The sequence below is a fragment of the Dermacentor albipictus genome, chromosome 2, assembly GCF_038994185.2.
Source record: "Dermacentor albipictus isolate Rhodes 1998 colony chromosome 2, USDA_Dalb.pri_finalv2, whole genome shotgun sequence".
NCBI lineage: Eukaryota > Metazoa > Arthropoda > Arachnida > Ixodida > Ixodidae > Dermacentor > Dermacentor albipictus.
The window spans coordinates 41,572,342-41,592,500 of record NC_091822.1 but is presented as its reverse complement, the minus strand read 5'-3'; the positions used below and the strand labels follow the sequence as shown (position 1 = coordinate 41,592,500).

The 20,159-nt window shown below is 49.6% G+C and overlaps 1 protein-coding gene across 4 annotated transcripts in view; it reads left to right on the top strand.

Annotated features, from left to right (window-relative positions):
• Window positions 1-15,451: 15,451 nt before the first annotated feature.
• LOC135900676 (uncharacterized) overlaps window positions 15,452-20,159 on the top strand; it is a 75,345-nt gene continuing 70,637 nt past the window's right edge. For all 4 annotated transcript variants that reach the window (XM_070533574.1, XM_065430209.2, XM_065430207.2 and 1 more), the window contains exon 1: window positions 15,452-15,612. In XM_070533574.1, coding sequence (XP_070389675.1) covers window positions 15,534-15,612 — 79 coding nt within the window. In that variant the 5' untranslated portion in view covers window positions 15,452-15,533. The remainder of the gene's footprint in view (window positions 15,613-20,159) is intronic.

The following is a 20,159-nucleotide window of genomic DNA, read 5'->3' as shown; positions in this document are numbered from 1 at the left end:
CTGCTGCTGCTGCTGCTGCTGCTGCTGCTGCTGCTGCTGCTGCTGCTGCTGCTGCTGCTGCTGCTGCTGCTGCTGCTGCTGCTGCTGCTGCTGCTGCTGCTGCTGCTGCTGCTGCTGCTGCTGCTGCTGCTGCTGCTGCTGCTGCTGCTGCTGCTGCTGCTGCTGCTGCTGCTGCTGCTGCTGCTGCTGCTGCTGCTGCTGCTGCTGCTGCTGCTGCTGCTGCTGCTGCTGCTGCTGCTGCTGCTGCTGCTGCTGCTGCTGCTGCTGCTGCTGCTGCTGCTGCTGCTGCTGCTGCTGCTGCTGCTGCTGCTGCTGCTGCTGCTGCTGCTGCTGCTGCTGCTGCTGCTGCTGCTGCTGCTGCTGCTGCTGCTGCTGCTGCTGCTGCTGCTGCTGCTGCTGCTGCTGCTGCTGCTGCTGCTGCTGCTGCTGCTGCTGCTGCTGCTGCTGCTGCTGCTGCTGCTGCTGCTGCTGCTGCTGCTGCTGCTGCTGCTGCTGCTGCTGCTGCTGCTGCTGCTGCTGCTGCTGCTGCTGCTGCTGCTGCTGCTGCTGCTGCTGCTGCTGCTGCTGCTGCTGCTGCTGCTGCTGCTGCTGCTGCTGCTGCTGCTGCTGCTGCTGCTGCTGCTGCTGCTGCTGCTGCTGCTGCTGCTGCTGCTGCTGCTGCTGCTGCTGCTGCTGCTGCTGCTGCTGCTGCTGCTGCTGCTGCTGCTGCTGCTGCTGCTGCTGCTGCTGCTGCTGCTGCTGCTGCTGCTGCTGCTGCTGCTGCTGCTGCTGCTGCTGCTGCTGCTGCTGCTGCTGCTGCTGCTGCTGCTGCTGCTGCTGCTGCTGCTGCTGCTGCTGCTGCTGCTGCTGCTGCTGCTGCTGCTGCTGCTGCTGCTGCTGCTGCTGCTGCTGCTGCTGCTGCTGCTGCTGCTGCTGCTGCTGCTGCTGCTGCTGCTGCTGCTGCTGCTGCTGCTGCTGCTGCTGCTGCTGCTGCTGCTGCTGCTGCTGCTGCTGCTGCTGCTGCTGCTGCTGCTGCTGCTGCTGCTGCTGCTGCTGCTGCTGCTGCTGCTGCTGCTGCTGCTGCTGCTGCTGCTGCTGCTGCTGCTGCTGCTGCTGCTGCTGCTGCTGCTGCTGCTGCTGCTGCTGCTGCTGCTGCTGCTGCTGCTGCTGCTGCTGCTGCTGCTGCTGCTGCTGCTGCTGCTGCTGCTGCTGCTGCTGCTGCTGCTGCTGCTGCTGCTGCTGCTGCTGCTGCTGCTGCTGCTGCTGCTGCTGCTGCTGCTGCTGCTGCTGCTGCTGCTGCTGCTGCTGCTGCTGCTGCTGCTGCTGCTGCTGCTGCTGCTGCTGCTGCTGCTGCTGCTGCTGCTGCTGCTGCTGCTGCTGCTGCTGCTGCTGCTGCTGCTGCTGCTGCTGCTGCTGCTGCTGCTGCTGCTGCTGCTGCTGCTGCTGCTGCTGCTGCTGCTGCTGCTGCTGCTGCTGCTGCTGCTGCTGCTGCTGCTGCTGCTGCTGCTGCTGCTGCTGCTGCTGCTGCTGCTGCTGCTGCTGCTGCTGCTGCTGCTGCTGCTGCTGCTGCTGCTGCTGCTGCTGCTGCTGCTGCTGCTGCTGCTGCTGCTGCTGCTGCTGCTGCTGCTGCTGCTGCTGCTGCTGCTGCTGCTGCTGCTGCTGCTGCTGCTGCTGCTGCTGCTGCTGCTGCTGCTGCTGCTGCTGCTGCTGCTGCTGCTGCTGCTGCTGCTGCTGCTGCTGCTGCTGCTGCTGCTGCTGCTGCTGCTGCTGCTGCTGCTGCTGCTGCTGCTGCTGCTGCTGCTGCTGCTGCTGCTGCTGCTGCTGCTGCTGCTGCTGCTGCTGCTGCTGCTGCTGCTGCTGCTGCTGCTGCTGCTGCTGCTGCTGCTGCTGCTGCTGCTGCTGCTGCTGCTGCTGCTGCTGCTGCTGCTGCTGCTGCTGCTGCTGCTGCTGCTGCTGCTGCTGCTGCTGCTGCTGCTGCTGCTGCTGCTGCTGCTGCTGCTGCTGCTGCTGCTGCTGCTGCTGCTGCTGCTGCTGCTGCTGCTGCTGCTGCTGCTGCTGCTGCTGCTGCTGCTGCTGCTGCTGCTGCTGCTGCTGCTGCTGCTGCTGCTGCTGCTGCTGCTGCTGCTGCTGCTGCTGCTGCTGCCGCCGCCGCCGCCGCCGCTGCTGCTGCCGCCGCTGCCGCTGCCGCCGCTGCCGCTGCCGCTGCCGCTGCCGCTGCCGCTGCCGCCGCTGCCGCCGCCGCCGCCGCCGCCGCCGCCGCCGCCGCCGCCGCCGCCGCCGCCGCCGCCGCAAACGAGCTGCCAGAGCAGAGGCCCAGCGCCGTCGCCGTCAGAATCCAGAGGTGCGTGCCGCCGAAGCAGAAGCTTACCGTCGCCGCCGTCGAGATGATCCAGGAGTACGCGTCGCCGAAGCAGAGGCTAAGCGCCGCCGCCGAGAAGACCCTGCCGTTCGCGCCGCCGAAGCGGAGGCTCATCGCCGCCGTCGAGAGCAACCAGCAGTAAGCGAGGCTGAAGCAGAAGCTCATCGCCGCCGCCGAGAAGACCCTGCAGTTCGCGCCGCCGAAGCGGAGGCTCATCGCCGCCGTCGAGAGCAACCAGCAGTAAGCGAGGCTGAAGCAGAAGCTCATCGCCGCCGCCGAGAAGACCCTGCCGTTCGCACCGCCGAAGCGGAGGCTCATCGCCGCCGTCGAGAGCAACCAGCAGTAAGCGAGGCTGAAGCAGAAGCTCATCGCCGTCGCAGAGAAGACTCTACCGTTCGCGCGGCCGAGGCCGAGGCCAAACGCAAACAAAGGCTCGCAAACAGTCAGGGTGCAACAAATGCTTTCCGGCGACAGTTTACAGACAATCCGTTTGGAAGTTTGTGTTCAGTGTGTGATCGGCTCTGGTTCCAAAATGACGTGAAACCGCTTCCGGATACGTGCCGTGAGAATCTCCGGTGTGCGTTTCCCAACTCGGACTTGTGTCAATTCAGACTGTGTTCTTCATCTCAATCTATCGAAAAGGTGAAACAGCTTATTTGCTGCGCTCAAATTTCGCATTAGGAAGTAACGTAATCGTCGGTATTTTTTTTCTTTATTTCCAGGCCTCAAAAGAGTTTGATCATATATCACACTCGTTTTATGTGTGTCAAAGTATCAAGCATTGATGAAACATTAACCGATACAATGGAACAGGGAACACACTGTCAATGAGATCCTTCATAAGATGCTCTCTTTTTACACTGGAGAGGCACTCAAGAGAAAATCGCGCCCTAAGGAAACGAGAGAACGTTACAACTTCACGCAAGAACCTTGAAATTGTGTAATGTGGGCCATTGGCTGAAGAAACAAAAAAATCAGGCATAGAAACTGTTAACATGGTTTGAAAAAAGCATCACTGAAAAGGGTCTCTTTCGTCCCTTATCAGTATGAAACGTGATACAACTTGCTGAAGAAAGAAGTGGCACACCGACAGACCACCTTTCTTTACTCGACGGAACAAATTTGTCCTTGAGATTCGCTCCCACGTATAACACCAGATAAACGTGGCAAAGATTCGGTGAAATTTTTCAATGTGCTTACGTGTACAATACAGTGCCTGCAGAAGGTACATAATTTTCGCAGCGAGAAAAACGTTACAAATAGTGGCACGTGCAAAAATCGACAGTTCACAGCCACCCCACGCTTCGGCCATCGCACTCATTTTATCCGTTTTTTTCGAGCCAGAGTGACTCGTTCTCACGATACCCATCCAAAGGTAACCCCAGGTAAGTGCTACGTGTCGTGAGCCACCGGATATTTTCAAGAACACCGGGCGTGGCATTCCGATGACCATGCCAGAGACCAATACACTTTTGCTTATTGATTTCACGACCGCTTTTTTCGCAAAACCTTTCAGTAATTCTTAATGATGTGCTAACACTCGCTCTATCTACAGCAAATAGGGCAACGTCATTGGCATAAGCTAGAACATGTACTTTACAGGACTGTATCTTAAAACCCCTGATTTCTGTACTATTAACAATTTTTCTACAGAGCGGCTCCAAAAATAAAGCAAAAAGTAAAGGACTTAACGGACAACACTGTCGAACGGAAGAGAGTACTTGAATGCGTTGTGAGAGTTCACCATTAACAATTAAATTGGTACATGTGCTTTGATATGCCCTTTTGATGCCTTTACACATGACGGAGCTAAGCCCTACTTAAATAATTAATAAAAAGAGAACACTATGTGGTGCCATGTCAAAAGCCTTAGCTAGATCTATTTGCAGCATCGCTACCTTGAGGAGAGCGCTATCGCAATATTCTAAAATGCTTCTAGTTTTATGAGTATTTGTAAATATTTTCCTACCCCTGATGCCGCATATCTGATGCGGCCCAACTAACTTCCGTATAAGTCCCTGCAGCCATGCTGCAAGAACTTTCATGAAAACCTTGTAATCAACATTTGTCGACGTAATTGGCCTGTATCCCGTTACTTTAAGTAATATATTTCTATCTTTGCCTTTGGGGCTTAGTACTGTGTGCGCACGATTGAACGATTGAGGCAAAGTCCCCCGCTCGAGTGCCTCTGAAAATACTTCATGCAATGCTGTTGCCATATCCGTCTTGAACGCCTTGTAAAATGTCGCGGTAATCCCATCCGGACCAGGAGATTTACCCGAGCTTAGTTCTTCAATAGCCCTCTCAATCTCTTCCATACTAATATTCATTTCTAATGAGTTCATTTCCTCTTTGCCTAGCGTCGGCATTTCTGCCAAAAAGTCCTCCTCGTAGCCCGGCACCTTTGGCTCACGACAAGCAAACAACTCTCTATAGTTACTTTCAAATGCCGTCATGATAACTTTCTGTTCTCTGAATATCTTAGCATTATATTCTGTTTCCAACATTTCATTTCCTCGAGCGTACGCCTTTTCATCTGACAAAGTTCGCTTTGTTGGTACTTCCCCCGCGAGATATTTTTCAGCTCGTGCACGTATAATTGCACCTCTGTATTTATCCTCTTCTAAGCTTTCTAGTTTTCCTTTAATAACTTGCAATTCTTGCGTCACCAAACCCGGATTTGCTGTTTCGATTCGCACCAAGTCTTGGAGCTCCTGCCGCAGACCATGTTCATGTTTTTGAGCTTGATGCTTCATATGCCCATCTCTTTCTACTGCGTTCAATTTTACCCTTTGTCTAAATAACATCCATTTCTCTGCGGCACTGATTAGTGTGTGATTAAAAAACTGCTCTATTTCTTTTTTTATTTTATCTACGAACACGTTATCCTTGATAAGCTTGGCGTTCGATTTCCACCTTTCCCATTCAAGTTTCCTTTTTTGCTTTTAACCGATTTTGAAGGTCACTAAACAATGATCACTGAAAGAAACAGCATCCACATCTTAGTTCTGACCCAAAGGCGAAATCTCCAAACACACATATACTCGATTTAGTCATGCATGGCTGGTGCCTTGAAAGTGTGTGATGTGCTGGCGACTTCCAATAATAATAATAATATTTGGGGTTTTACGTGCCAAAACCACTTTCTGATTATGAGGCACGCCGTAGTGGAGGACTCCGGAAATTTTGGCCACCTGGGGTTCTTTAACGTGCACCTAAATCTAAGCACACGGGTGTTTTCGCATTTCGCCCCCATCGAAATGCGGCCGCCGTGGCCGGGATTCGATCCCGCGACCTCGTGCTCAGCAGCCCAACACCATAGCCACTGAGCAACCACGGCGGGTACTGGCGACTTCCACCTCTCGCGAACTGTGCCGCATCATTTAAAGAGAATTTGCTCACGCATTCTTTAAAATACGCAACACTTTCATTATTTACACTAGCAGTGGTTGAACGGTCTTCCTGAATAAGGACACAATTGTAGTCGCTCAACACAATCAAAGACCTCTAACAATCAAAATACATACTCAATTCGCGAAAGAACAGACATCTTTAATGCGGCTTTGTAGGTGTATAGACACAAATAAATCTAAATTTCGCTTCCCCGTAAGAAAGATCGCACGAAACAAAACCTCCTTGCAAGCAACTCGTAACCGTTTCAAAGACAATGCAAAGTGAACTTCTAACCAGCAACATACACCCGTCTGATGTTCCCACCGCATGGCTCACGCATACATTGTACCTTAATAAAAAATTTTGCTACCAAGCCTTCGGTCGCCTCCTTTCTGCTAACTTTAGTCTCCTGGACCGCAAGCAAATCTAGGTTTTTTCTTACATTATGCGTTTGACCTGATATTGCTTGCAACTAGCCCCTAAACCCCGTACTTTGAGCGTACCGACGCATAATGGTGCAGGTATACGCGTACTAATCATGATGATTGTAAGCGCGAACCATCAGTGCAACGCTTACCGTGGCTCCACCCTGCAGTGGGAATACCGATGTATTATAGCGTCCCTGACCCCGAACCGGCGACGATGACGCCGGGCGGCCTTCGGGGACATATTTTTATGCGAAGCATACTAGCCGTACAACCACGTTCTTCCTTGCTGCGCCGCGCGCGGCCGCGTAGCTACCATATGACGTCATAACAGCTGCAAAAGCGGAGGCTCAACTCGTGCGCTCGCTTGCGGCCGCGTAGCTACATAGCCGGGTCTCAGCTCGTGCGCTCGCCTGCATGAGTTGCTTCTTCGTCTAGCCGAACCAAATATAGCCAAGCAACAGCAGTGCACCGGGCTAAACAGTGGTTCAACGAATAAAATAAAGGCTAGTATGCTTCGCATCCTAGGCTTAACCTTAGCTAAGCCACAGCCATTTTTTTACCCTTAGCACCAGCAACGCGATGCCACTGACGCTCCAGGCGTTTAACCTTGCGTCCGTCAACTTCGGAATGCCTGTTCTGGGACGCTTCCCGCGTGCCGCGGTCGAGCCCGTAGCGTCTGCTTTATCTTCGGCCGTATAGTGATCTCGGTGCTGTCGCTCGTGTCTTCCTCTTCACTTGCTTCACTTAAGAGCAGTGGCTCTTGCGTGCAGCCTATTTCGGCACGTTACTCAGTTGCCTTCCTCAAGTAGCGGTTGTCAGGTGTCCTCCCTCTAGCTTTCGCGGCGTACGTCTCCGGGGCCTTGTCTTCGCGTTCCTTGGTGTTGCTGTTCGGGGCAGACTTTTCGGCCTCCTTCTGTTGGGAGAACCGTTTTAGTTACTCTAGCGTAGCTTCTTGCACAATCATTGCTTTCGTGTCCGAACGCTGGGCACACACCACAACGTGGCGTCTGGCAGTCCCGTCGAATGTGTCCTTGCCTGCGGCACCTCAAACATAGCGGGGACCGGCCCGGAACCACAAGACGGACGGTGCCACTTCCTAACTTGAAAAAATGAGGCAGGTCATCAAGCTCAAGACCTTCCTTAAGTCTCATTCGCACGACCCTCGTCGTGGACGTCGCATGTTCAAAACCAGTGACGGACCAGTTGTCGTTCGACACGTCAAGGACGTCACTAAAGCTACTCAACGCTTGCCGAAAGCTCTCACTTTGGACAGCAAAGTCGACCCAGTGCACTTTCACGGTGACGTCTTGTTGGACGGGGTCAATGACAGTGCAGAAGCCGCCCTTGACTTGAAGTTCACCCGTTTTCACGAGAGCATCCTTATCCGCCTTGCTGCGCAACTTGACTAGCCAGATGTGATTCATCTGGAAGGCTCCTATACCCGTGATGTTCTTGATGATACCAGCTTGCTCCTATGGGTCACGAAAATCTTCCAGCCGATATGGCCTCCTTGCCAGGTCACCGTGCGAAAAAAACGTACTGCCGCATGCTCTCGCCTGAAGGCAATGTTGGCAGCAACATCCTATAATCTGAGGGTGCAGAAGAAAAGCTGTCACCGCAGCCAACGGCTGCTGCCTAAGAACCTCGCACGGAGCGAGCCATCACGCATCCGCCCTCGTCGAAAGCCGAACGCGGAGTTCAGCCATGCGTTCGATGCTTCAAAGCGGGACCAAAGCGCCTCTAGTGAAGGCGGTGTTGCCTTAGAAACGGGGCCGTAGGAAGTTATACTGTGGTGTATATCGGTAATTATGAGCACGTAAATTACAAAAGTCGCAGTGGAACGCGTAGCGAAGTATGTTTCCGCTACATTTCTTCTGCGCTTGGCGCGCACGCAGAGCCATCTTGCGGCAAACACAGGAGACCCCCTCCTCGAAATGTACAGCGCTGCCCCGACAGCTTGCGCGCCACCCGCCCGCTTCTAGAGGAAGATCCCATCGAGGCGTCAGCCCCATGATCGCGTCCGCCTTCATGGCGCGTCACGGCACGGCTGTCCGTGCCGATCACGACGTTTGGCTCGCGTAGATCGTTTCTCCCTCCGAGACACCGAGTTCTTTGCTTCGTTCCGCTCGTTAGGCGCACGTTTCGTCTTTGTGTGACTCAAGAGCATGCCGAGCGAATGAGTTGGTGGTACGAACGGGGTGCGATAACGCTATCACGTTCCGCTCTTGAAGGCGAAGCTTAAGCGTCCTCCAATTTCTTTGGAAGTCCACCATGGCGTATAGGTATCCAGACCCATACTTTGTAGCCAGAAGTTTAGAAAACGGACATGTGTCAGAGATTGTATCATTTTGCATCTTTGTCTTGCTGAAGGCAGACAAGTACGCGAGCAAGCTCTCGGGCTTCTTCGGGGCCCTGAGTGAATTCTTCAACGTCGGTGGGTATGTTGTCAAACTCGTGCGGCAGCATGGCTTCCAACGTCGTCGTGGCTTCGCGACCATGAACTATGCTGAACGATGTCATTCGAGTAGTTTCTGGTCGAGCGTTACTGCAGAAGAAGGTTAAGTAATACAAAATCGGAACCCAGTGCTCATGTTCCACGTCGCCGTACGTGCATAGAATGTCTGCGAGGGTCTTACTAAGACGCTCTGTTAGTCCGTTGGTCCGGGGATGATATGTGGCTGTTTTCCCGATGGCTTGTATGACTGAGTCTGAGAACTGAGTCGAGAAGTTCGGCGGTGAAGGCAGTTCCCGTTTCTGTGATGAATACTATTGGGGCGCCCTGCCTAAGGAGTACGTTTTCGATCAAAAAAGAAATGAGCTGCTTTGCCTGCTCTGTACCGCTATGTAGCTTTCGTACCCGCGTAGCGCGTCATGTAATTGGTGGCAAAAACGATCCACCTGTTACCGGCCGTAGAGGTTGGAAATGGGCCCAGGTAATACAATCCAACTTGCGCCAATGGCTGGCCTGGTACCTCGAATGGATGTAAGAGACCGGCAGGCTTGCCAGGAAATGTTTTGCGTTATTGGCAGTCTACCCATGTTTCTATGTGATGTTTTGCAGCAGCAGGTAGATTTAGCCAGTAGTACTTGCGTCGGAGTAGGCACAATGTTCTCGCGTAGCCTAGATGACCTACGGTGGTTTCATCGTGGCATGCTTTTAGTATTTATTTTCAAAGTGATGCCAGGGCGACAAGCAGGTACGTGCTGCCGCTGGCAGTAAAGCTCTTCTTACAGAGACCATTCCTCCGCAGACAAAACGATGACAATAGGCAGTCGGTTCATAGGAATCCCTTAAGCAGACAGGCGTGTTACAAACCACACTTATATTCAACGGTTTCATTATATAGATGTAGCATACGTTGTTCCGACACAGTATGTCTGCTACATAATAACTCGGCAAACCCATAAAATTGTAACCACACACGCCTTTACACGCAATGTGCGGAATGATGAAGGGCAGTAATTGCGCGGTTGTAGAAGTCCGAAAGAGTCTGGGTCGTGGTAGCTGATTTTAACGTTTTGTCTTTTGATGACAGGCATGGTGAATTATTGGTGATAAGCATGATGATAAGCACAGAAGGGGAATAGAGGCAAGCAAGCTGGATTATAATATTTCATATAAACGAGGTATCACAAGGCTGTAGCACCATCTTCCAGGTTCACTGTATGCGCATGAGATTGTCTTGTTACTGTAGAATCAGAGATGCAGCTTTTTGCAGACATGTGAAAAGGAGTGCGAAGCTATAGGATCTAAGTACTGCATGGGTTGTTAGAGTCATTTTTGCACACTGGTGTAACTTTAGACATGCTTACTATGTCTTGTTTTGCACATGTTGTAATTAGATGATTGAATATTTAAAGCGGAGCAGTTATTAGGTTATACCAGGCCGGGCGCATTATTAGCGGGTCTGTTTATTATAATTTTAACCATTACGTCCATCGACACAGTCCCGAAACTGAAGGAGCTGCTAACAGATGTGAGAAGCGATGGAGTGTATAGCAATGTCGAATTCTCAGCTGCTAGTTTAACGCTACTAACGATGAACTGTCAAAAGCATTTACTAGTCTTGACGAAATTACTTCTGGAGTAACCGTACGTTAGTTACGCAAGCCTTTAACCTCAGGTACTCAGGGCCATATCTGCAGCGAATAATTGCTTTGTGTTTAAATGAAAGTTGAGGAATAAACTTCTTTTAATGTATGCATCATAACCACTGATTTATTGCTATCAAATATCCACCGCTCCTCGTAATTCATATTCGACATTTTTTTCCTTCCACCTATTAGCAGAACAGCCTTTCTTTTTTACCAGCGTCTTCCCTACTCTGCGCTTTCGAATTTGCTTTCTTTTCTGTTTCTGCCGAACCACAGGAAATGCATCACTTATCTTTCTTTTCAGGCCTGTCGATAATTTCTTTCATTTTTGCGCATGATCATAGCTTCTCCCCATTATAATGCACATCGATTTAACAATAATTGTGATTGAACAGTGAACAAAATAACCCGGTTTGATGATTAGATCTCCGCGATAATGGTCTACAAAATTTGCCTTCTAAAGTAGGCCGTTAAAATATTTAATAACCTATTATAGTCGGATACAAATTTAGAAAAAACGGGAGGCCCCGCCCAGAAGACCGAAGCGCGACAGCCGATTGCCTCCGTGACTAAAATAGTCCCACTCGAAAAATCCTACTCCTGAAATGCGCAATCCTCGGTATAAACAAAGACTTTTGTATTTTGATGACTGGTTTAGTATAGGTCCCATGTGCTGCAGCACATGCCGGCTGCGATAGAAAAATAACCCCGTGCCTTTTACAACGCTGCCCGTCGTCTGTTCTTTAGCTTCATTGCAAGTGACAAAAGTAGAAAGAGCAGCTCTGCATGGCTTTTGCGCTTGTTCGCATGTACATGGCGTATCTACTACTTGTTTTCCAAGCTTGAAATGAATCAATTGCTATTGAAAAAGCACTTGTATAAAACAATGCATTTATCGCTGAAGCACACAGCTGACGCGACTTGGCCCACTTCTAAGCGCGGGGGGCCATCTTCTTCGTCGGCGGGGTCACCGGCCATTCGGTTCATGACGTCAGTCCAGAGTGCGTGCCCATTGGTGGATGCTGGTGCGCATCCGCGTCGGAGGAGTAAACGCCCCCTTTTTTCTAAAGTTGTATCCGACTATAGAGTATTTCATTACCTAAGCGAAAATGTTTTATGGGATTCCAACGCGGGGTATTGAGGAAACATTTCAATAAACGAATTTATATATGTACGTGATTTCCACTACATATGCCATACATCATGAATATCCGGTTGGTCACTGGACAACATGTGGCCTATGAGCGAAGCAGAGCGGGAAGCTAGAAGCTTAAGAGAACTTACTAGTCTTAGTTAAGACATAGTAAATGAAAAACGTAATCCGCGCAATTATCTTTGAGCAAGTCTATATTAATACCTTCACAGATAACCAAACGGGAGTCGGAGGCCCTAAAGGAGTTAGGGTGGTTTCCATACAGCCCTGGATTGGCGCACAGCTTCTGCTTTACAGTGATAGACAGCATTCAACATGGTAACTTGTCTGCCTCTTCAAGAAGACCAGATTATGGACTAGAATTATGCTATCTCCCATAGGCAGCTTTTAAAATTTTTGAAAGTGCTCGCCGAAACAACCTGTATACAACTAGCTTGTCAGTATGATATTTGGAAAAGCTTTTCGAACATTGTGACAAATTCACATGTCGTAAATACATACGTCAAGTTTGTCCAATATAGACGCTCTGTCGAACGCAGTTAACAGAAATTCAATATTTGTTTTTCGTCTTGAGTTACGGATTTGTAAATTTCATGCTTCTATTTCTTTTTTCAACTGTACTAATTTTCGGCAATTCTTGAAGAAATTTCACGGCGTAGCTATAAATTTTGTTCGCTGCAGTCACTGCTATTTAACTTTCCCACCTCAATGAAACACATTTCATTCACATCGGTTAAGCAATTTTCTAATAAAAGCAATCTTGCGTTTTAGATGTATTTGAGCAGCCGGCAAAGATAGGCCCAAGTTTAAAACTTCCTCTTAATTCATCACGCCAATTCTATGAGAAACCCACGAAACATAAGTCTTGACTTTGCATAAGCCCACAGCCACAGTGCTGCACAAATAAAGAAAAGCCCTCAAGAAAAAAAAACTTCAGCGGAAGCTTTGCGGGAGCAGTTATCTTGGCCAGACATCTAATCAGGCCAGACATGCTGAGTTGTCAGGGTCGGGTGTCCAGCGAAACTGTCAGTTCATTGCCAGTCGAGCAAATAGCTAACCGTCTGCGAGATAAGGCTGATACATAAGCGCACTCGTTTGGAAGTGCTGAGGTGAAGCGAAAGTCTCAAGGTGTACTCTTTAGTGTGTGTGTGTGTGTGTGTGTGTGTGTGTGTGTGTGTGCGTGTGCGTGTGCGTGTGCGTGCGCGTGCGCGTGTGTGTGTGTGTGCGCGTGTGCGTGCGCGCGCGCGCGTGTGTGTGTGTGTGTGTGTGTGTGTGTGTGTGTGTGTGTGTGTGTGTGTGTGTGTGTGTGTGTGTGTGTGTGTGTGTGTGTGTGTGTGTGTGTGTGTGTGTGTTTATGTTGATGATGCGTCGTGGCACACATCAGGGTCTCAATTTTGAATTTCTTGCGGTCGATACGCCACGTCGTGGCTAAAAGAAGGTAACTGAACTAAATGTCGCTGATTCCTGAAAGCTAGGAAGCTTCTGGAAGTGTTTCAAGGAAACTGGCGCCGATCCGTAGATTCCGAAATATTCCCACGCCAGCGCGCCTAAATAGCGGATGCCGTGACCGGTCCATGATTGGTAGAAGCGCTGGAAAAGAGTTCGAGTTTTCGCGTAACAAACAGAATTCTGTTCTGTACATTAAACTTAGAATCCGACGCTATCATATCTGTAGGCTGTGCGTAAATTGTACTTTACGATCTTTCTACGTATTTCACCTTGAGAAATTGAATTATTTCAGTAACTTCCTTGCGCCACATGGAGGGTCTGGGCATAGGTGGAATGATAATATATTTGCCGTAACGACGTCCAACGCTGGACGCCAGACGCCGAAGCGGGACGCCGATGCAGGGCGCCAGATTTTCTGCGACACGGGAGCCTTAAGGCTATGGCGTAGAAAAAGCCCCTGCACGATCTGAATGGCGAGGCGCACGCTCGCCATCCTCGCGTCGCCGGGTCAACCATGTGACCATGACTGATACGAGACTGGTGCTATCATTGGCTGCGGCCTTGCGATCTACGTGGCAATGGTGCGGCCATATCCAGCAATTTGGTGACATGAACGGCGTGCGATTCGACGCCGCAGGTGGCCGATTCTGTTGAGAACCTATTGAGAGAAGCTATTGAGATTCTGTTGAGAACCTGCAGCTACTGATGCGAGTAGTCACTCGACGGATCGCACGCGAAATGACAGCATGCGTCTTGCGCTTAACGCATTTATCTGTTTGGCCCACGCGGGCCCGGCCACACAACAGATACGTACGAAAAATGCCATGTTGTGCGCAACCAACAAACTTGTTCTACTTTTTCACAACTGCCAATTACGGGAACACATGGTCTAAAACGACTGCCAGGCGTCAATGGCACAGAGTGCACCAGTTTCACAGAGCACATGACATTTTTTTTTTAGTTGTGAGAAACACGGTGAATATGCGGAAGCACGGCGTATACTTTATTTTTCTCATGGCTGTCTGCCGAGCATCACGACATTTACCACATTGTCCTCTCGAAAGGACTTCTGCTGCAGCAACCAAAACATTGGCAGGATAGCCTGCATTTACTAACCGTCCCGTTTGCGCTATCAAATAAACATAAATGAGCTGCTCAAGGCTGAGATGATCAGGTGAAAGTCAGCGCTACGTGTGTCGGTCTCTCTTTCTAATCCTCATTTTCCTTGTTCTTTTTTCCTGCACTACGTATGGGAACCTTTGTAAGCACATGAGATGCGGAAGAGCAATCCTCCGCTGATCAGTGTTTTTTGATCCGCTGCAAATTTTTTATACTGTAACGAAGCACAGTAGCCTGCCTGCGCCACGGCACCATCTCTACCGGTATGAGTTCGTGGTTGCTGTCCTTGGCCGAACGCTTGTGACTGCTACCCATTCGCCTGCGCCCGTTGCTAATAAATCTCTTAGCAAGTGGTGGAGGTGCTGCGATTCGACCACCCTGGAACATCGGAGTCGCACTCTACCCCCCATCATGCCCGACGACGCATGCACTCCTCGAACTCCTCCAACGCGCCGGCCACCTTGGTCTGTGCCGGTGCCTTGCGTCAGCGAGATCCCCCTATCTTCTCGGGCACAGAGGACAAACGTTGAAGATTCGATCTCCTCTTATGAGCGAGTGAGTGCCCATAACCAGTGGGACGATGTTACCAAGTTGAGAAACGTCGCATTCTATCTTACGGACGTTGTGAAACAATGGTTTCTAGACCACGAAGTCGACCTCACTTCGTGGTTGGTCTTCAAGAACAGCTTTACCCAAGTTTTCGGTCGGCCAGCAGTACCAAAGCTTCGTGCAGAAGAACGTTTGCGCACACGATCCCAAGAGGCCGGAGAGAACTTCACGAGCTACATTGAGGACATTGTCGAACTTTGCAAACGGGTGAACCCGTCGATGTCAGAGGAGAAGAAGATCAAACATATAATGAAGGGCATTGAGGACGACGCGTTTGAAATGCTATTATCGAAGAGTCCTCACACTGTCGCGGAAGTGATACAATTGTGTCAGAGTTACGACGAGTTGCGCAGGCAACGGCTACAAATAAATTTATTTCTTCGAGCACCGTATAGTAACGTTGGCTTGAATTAGAATATGCTGGAATATGCTGGTATTACTCTCTCTTGAGTCCTCGGCAATAGGTTTTACTCGCGCGGATATGTTTGACGCTGTCAGCGATTTTATTGAAGCTGTAAACACGTGCTTATTCTTACTTTCATTACTATTTCTACTGTAATTTTTCTAAACTCCTTGCACTCTACTTGTACGTTAAATCTGCAGTAGCCACTCTTGGACGGTGGCTGAATATAAATCTTTTTATTTCTTTTAAATCCAATCGTCTATTCATCTGGTCTCACTTCTGAATTACACACTACCTATTCGTCACCAGCTTTGCTTTCTTCAGGTTCGCTTCCCTGAAGTAATTAATTATCTATGCGCCAACGACTCAATTTTTGGTCCATCGCCAATTGTGGACACGGAGCACATTTTGAAGGCATCGTCATCGTTGCTGTGGCTATTTTGGTTGTGCAGGGTGAGAAAGAAGAAGAAGAAAATTGTCCACGCAAACAACGAGCGCCCCGGGCTGCGCTTCGCCCGACAAGAATTCGATTTTCGCGAAGATCCAATGTGCGGCTTCTTTATCTCGTGTTGCTCGAAGAAGGGACTGCGACACCTCACCGCCGTCTCTGCCACTGTTGGAGCAGGTAGGTTTATCTATCGCTCCGCAATTAGACCTTTGGTCTACTGAACCCAGATGACCCATATATGAATGAATCTCTAGTGTAAACCAAAAATCACGTAGTGAGCCACAGTCTATTCTCATGGCAGGCGTTAAAATTTCTGTCCAGAATTTCGCACGGCAGCCAGTTAACCTCCTTTATATAGCGAAAAAAATGGCTGTGGCTTAGCTAAGGTTAAGCCCAGGATGCGAAGCATACTAGCCTTTATTTTAGTTGTTGAACCACTGTTTAGCCTGGTGAACTGCTGTTGCTTGGCTATATTTGGCTCGGCTAGACGAAGAAACAACTCATGCGTTACTCTGCTTCGCCTTCAAGAGTGGAACGCGACAGCGTTCCCGTCAACCCGCCAGCGACTACGCGCCCCGCATTGGACGCGGTGAGTGTCGAGCAACGCAGCGTTCGGCGCGGCAACGAAATGTGCGCCTGAGCAAGCGATGCACGCCTGAGCCTTAGAAACAGCTCGTTTCTAAGGCAACACCGTATTCACTAGAGGCGCTTTTGTACCGCTTTGAAGCATCGTACTCGTGGCTCAGTGGTAGCGTCTCCGTCTCACACTCCGGAGACCCTGGTTCGATTCCCACCCAGCCCATCTTGCAAGAGTTGAGCGACGCCGCGAGCGACGGCGCGAGTTGGAGCCCCGTTTCTCCTCTGTCGTGACGTCACGGTGTCACGTGGTATGGCATGGGGTCAAAGGTCATTGAACGCGACACCGCCGCGCCTGAGGAGCTGGGTTGAGCTCTCGTAATGTGCTTCGCATAAAAGGCAGGATTCGCAGGCGTCAAGCGTCGTGGCGTAAACCTGGCCGCAATAAAGGGAGGCGCGCAAGCTCCTCTTAGTCCGATGGTGTCATCGCAAACAATTACGTTAACGATCGGGGCCCCGGTTCCTGCTAGATAAAGGCACGTTGCTGTTGTACCGCTAGTTGGTCGCGTGGTGTTAGCCAGTCAATACGAAGCGACCGTGATGAGAATAGACACTCCAACGAAATAAAGTGCGGCGACCGTGTGGCTTAGCGGGCAACCTGCAATCGAAATTATCGCGTCCGCAAACGAAGAGTGAGCGTAAGTATAGCGCATTTGGACGTGTTTACGACAGCACCCACACAAGCTCATGTTATTCAGGGGTGGCCACCGCCTGCGAACATAAAGTTAGCCGCATACACCCTCGTTCAATATGAGAGAGAACATCGGAGTTATGCTCAAAGTCGCTAATTTTCTTGGTGTCCACTTGTCACGGGGAAAAGTTCTACGTGAATGATTCTTCACTAGAACAGCATAAGAAAAACTACAGCGGAACTCATCTAACGCCGACTGTCGACGGTAATGTGAGTAGCAATCGAGCACTGTAGCGGCAGACGGTATTCCTGAGGTACCGTTTATTTAACACGTAATGCTAATTCTGACACATTCGCTGATTGGGCTATATCACACGTACTCTGATATCGTCCCACTTTGCTATGGTACCGCTTGTCAAAGTACCCCATGAACATGGAGCCACGACGACGATTGTATGACGCTGACGCAGTGACGATGGAATGAGGAAGAAAGAAGGATATCGATGTAACGACAAAGGCATATAACGACGACGGCATAAGCCAACTGGATATCGATTTTTTTTTAAGTTATGACGATTGCAAGCGACGCCAACGCAACAACAACGGCATGCTGACAACCAGATTCGGAACCCAGAAAGACGACGGTCACACGATGGTATCACAACGGATGCGTGCTAGCATTTGCGTAAAGATGAAGCCACGACAGCAACGTCATCATCACGATAGAATGACGACAGCATGATTACGATAGAATGACGAACAAGGAATGACATCGATAGATCGGCAAAGGTGCTACGACGACGGCGACACGATGCCAATGGGATGACGATGCCAAGCGACGGCGTGGTGACGATTGCATGACGATAACGGCACGACGATGAGCGCATGACGACAGCGCAATGAAAACGGTGGCAAGACAACAGCGTGGGGAAAGTGGGATGACCACGAGTGTATGATCGCAATGGCATGACGATCACTTTATCGCGAAACCTGTATGACGAGGATGGCTTAAATATGACGGCATTATGAGAGGCGGATGACATCACTGGAGTGACGATGATGGCATAGCCACGACGGCATCACGACGACGGTCTGTCAATGGAGGCACGATAGCTACGGAGGTTGACTGCAAGACAAGGACGTCGTAATCACGACTGAAAAACGACAGTATGACTAAAATATAATGATGATATAACGACCACGCCGGCATCATGACCACGAGCCCGTAACTATAGCCCAACCTATTAGACAACTTCTGCAAATGGGTCGGGGTAGAAGGCGTGTTGACGATGCCACGACGAGAGTGAGATCACGATGCCGGAATGACGACGATAGAACAATCACGACGGCATCCCGACCAGGATCACACACCTAGCGGTCCTAGTCGGCAGGCAACTCCGACCCCTGCGTTGGCGTAACAGGATAGATAGATAGATAGATAGATAGATAGATAGATAGATAGATAGATAGATAGATAGATAGATAGATAGATAGATAGATAGATAGATAGATAGATAGATAGATAGATAGATAGATAGATAGATAGATAGATAGATAGATAGATAGATAGATAGATAGATAGATAGATAGATAGATAGATAGATAGATAGATAGATAGATAGATAGATAGATAGATAGATAGATAGATAGATAGATAGATAGATAGATAGATAGATAGATAGATAGATAGATAGATAGATAGCGTAACAGACAGCGTAGTAATATAGGGCACACACTAACGTATTGAAGTGCAGATTAATAGAGAAATGTTAAATCAGTTTTTACAATCGTCATAAAAATAAATGCAAAACAGTTCCTTAGAGAAAGGAATATCTGAAATGATATCAAAATACAAATACCTAGAATAAATACATTGAAAATACAGGTATCAGACAGTATAGAAATCAACTTGTTACAGAGTTACATATAACCAGATGAAAGAATTCGATACGATTATGGGTTTGATAAGCAAGACGACATCATCATCATCATCATCATCATCAGCCTGGTTACGCCCAGTGTAGGGCAAAGGCCTCTCCCGTACTTCTCCAACTACCCCGGTCATGTGCTAATTGTGCCCATGTTGTCCCTGCACACTTCTTAATCTCATCCGCCCACCTAACTTTCTGCTATGCTTCCCTTCCCTTGAAATCCAGGCCATAACCCTTAATGACCATCGGTTATCTTCCCGCCTCATTACATGTCCTGCCCATGCCCATTTCTTTTTCTTGATTGCAACTAAAATGTCAGTAACTCGCGTTTGTTCCCTCACCCAATCTGTTCTTGTCATATCACTTAACGATAAACCTATCATTCTTCTTTCCGTAGCTCGTTGCGTCGTCCTCAATTTAAGTAGAACCCTTTTCGTAGGCCTCCCGGTTTCTGTCCCGTATGTGAGTGCTGGTATGGTATGGTATGAAGAACTTTATTTGGTCCTGAAGGTCAACCATAGGTTGACGCGGGCCGCTCCCACGTTGGGACTGTCAGGCCGAGCCCTTCAGCCACATCGCGGGCCTTCTGGACTGCCCGTAACTGGTCAGAGAGTGATTCACTGTGTAGCATTTGCCGCCACCATTCTTCCTTGTCACAGTCTGTGAAGACCGCGGGGCACTGCCAAAGCATGTGGTCAAGAGTAATGATGCCATTGCACTTATTACAGTAGATTTGAGTTTCCCTCTCAGGATAGCTCCTGTTAATAAAATATGGACTTGGGTATGTTCTAGTCTGTAGCAAACGTAATGTGACCGCTTGGGCTCTGCAAAGCTTACCGTGTGGCAATGGGTACTCCCTTCTGCTTAAATAATAATGCTTCGTGATTTCGTTATATGTTAATAATCGATCCCTGTGTTCCCCGGGTAAAGTGTAAGTTGCTCGGTCTTGAAGAGCACGGCTAGAAAGTCCTCGTGCTGCTTCATTTGCCACCTCATTGAGGTTTCTTCGAGCTCCGTCCACTACCCCCAGATGTGCAGGAAACAAGCGGATTTCAATCCTCTCACTGTTGACCTTCTCTAGTAATTTTGTTGCTATTCGTGTCACATACCCATTGATAAAGTTGCGTATGGCTGTTCTAGAGTCGCTGTAAATACGTGTCCACCGATTAGCCCGAATGGCTAAGGCGATTGCTACTTCTTCTGCTACTGTTGGGTCCTTCGTATAGACGGTGATGGCATCCCGTATGTTACCTTGAGTGTCTACAACAACGGAGGTATACGCATCCTTATTTTTAGCCCAGGCAGCGTCAACGAACACCACCTGCTGCTTATGTTGATCTATGTCTTGAAGCAGTGCCTTCGCCCTTGCCTTTCGTCTCTCGAGTTTATGTGTCGGGTGCATGTTCCTAGGGAATGGGGTCGTCTTTATTGTTTCTCGTAGTCCCGCTTGCAATTGTGTTAATAATTCTCCTTCGTTGGTGTGGTTGTTAATTTCTACGCCAATTTCTTCAAGTAGCGCCCTCCCA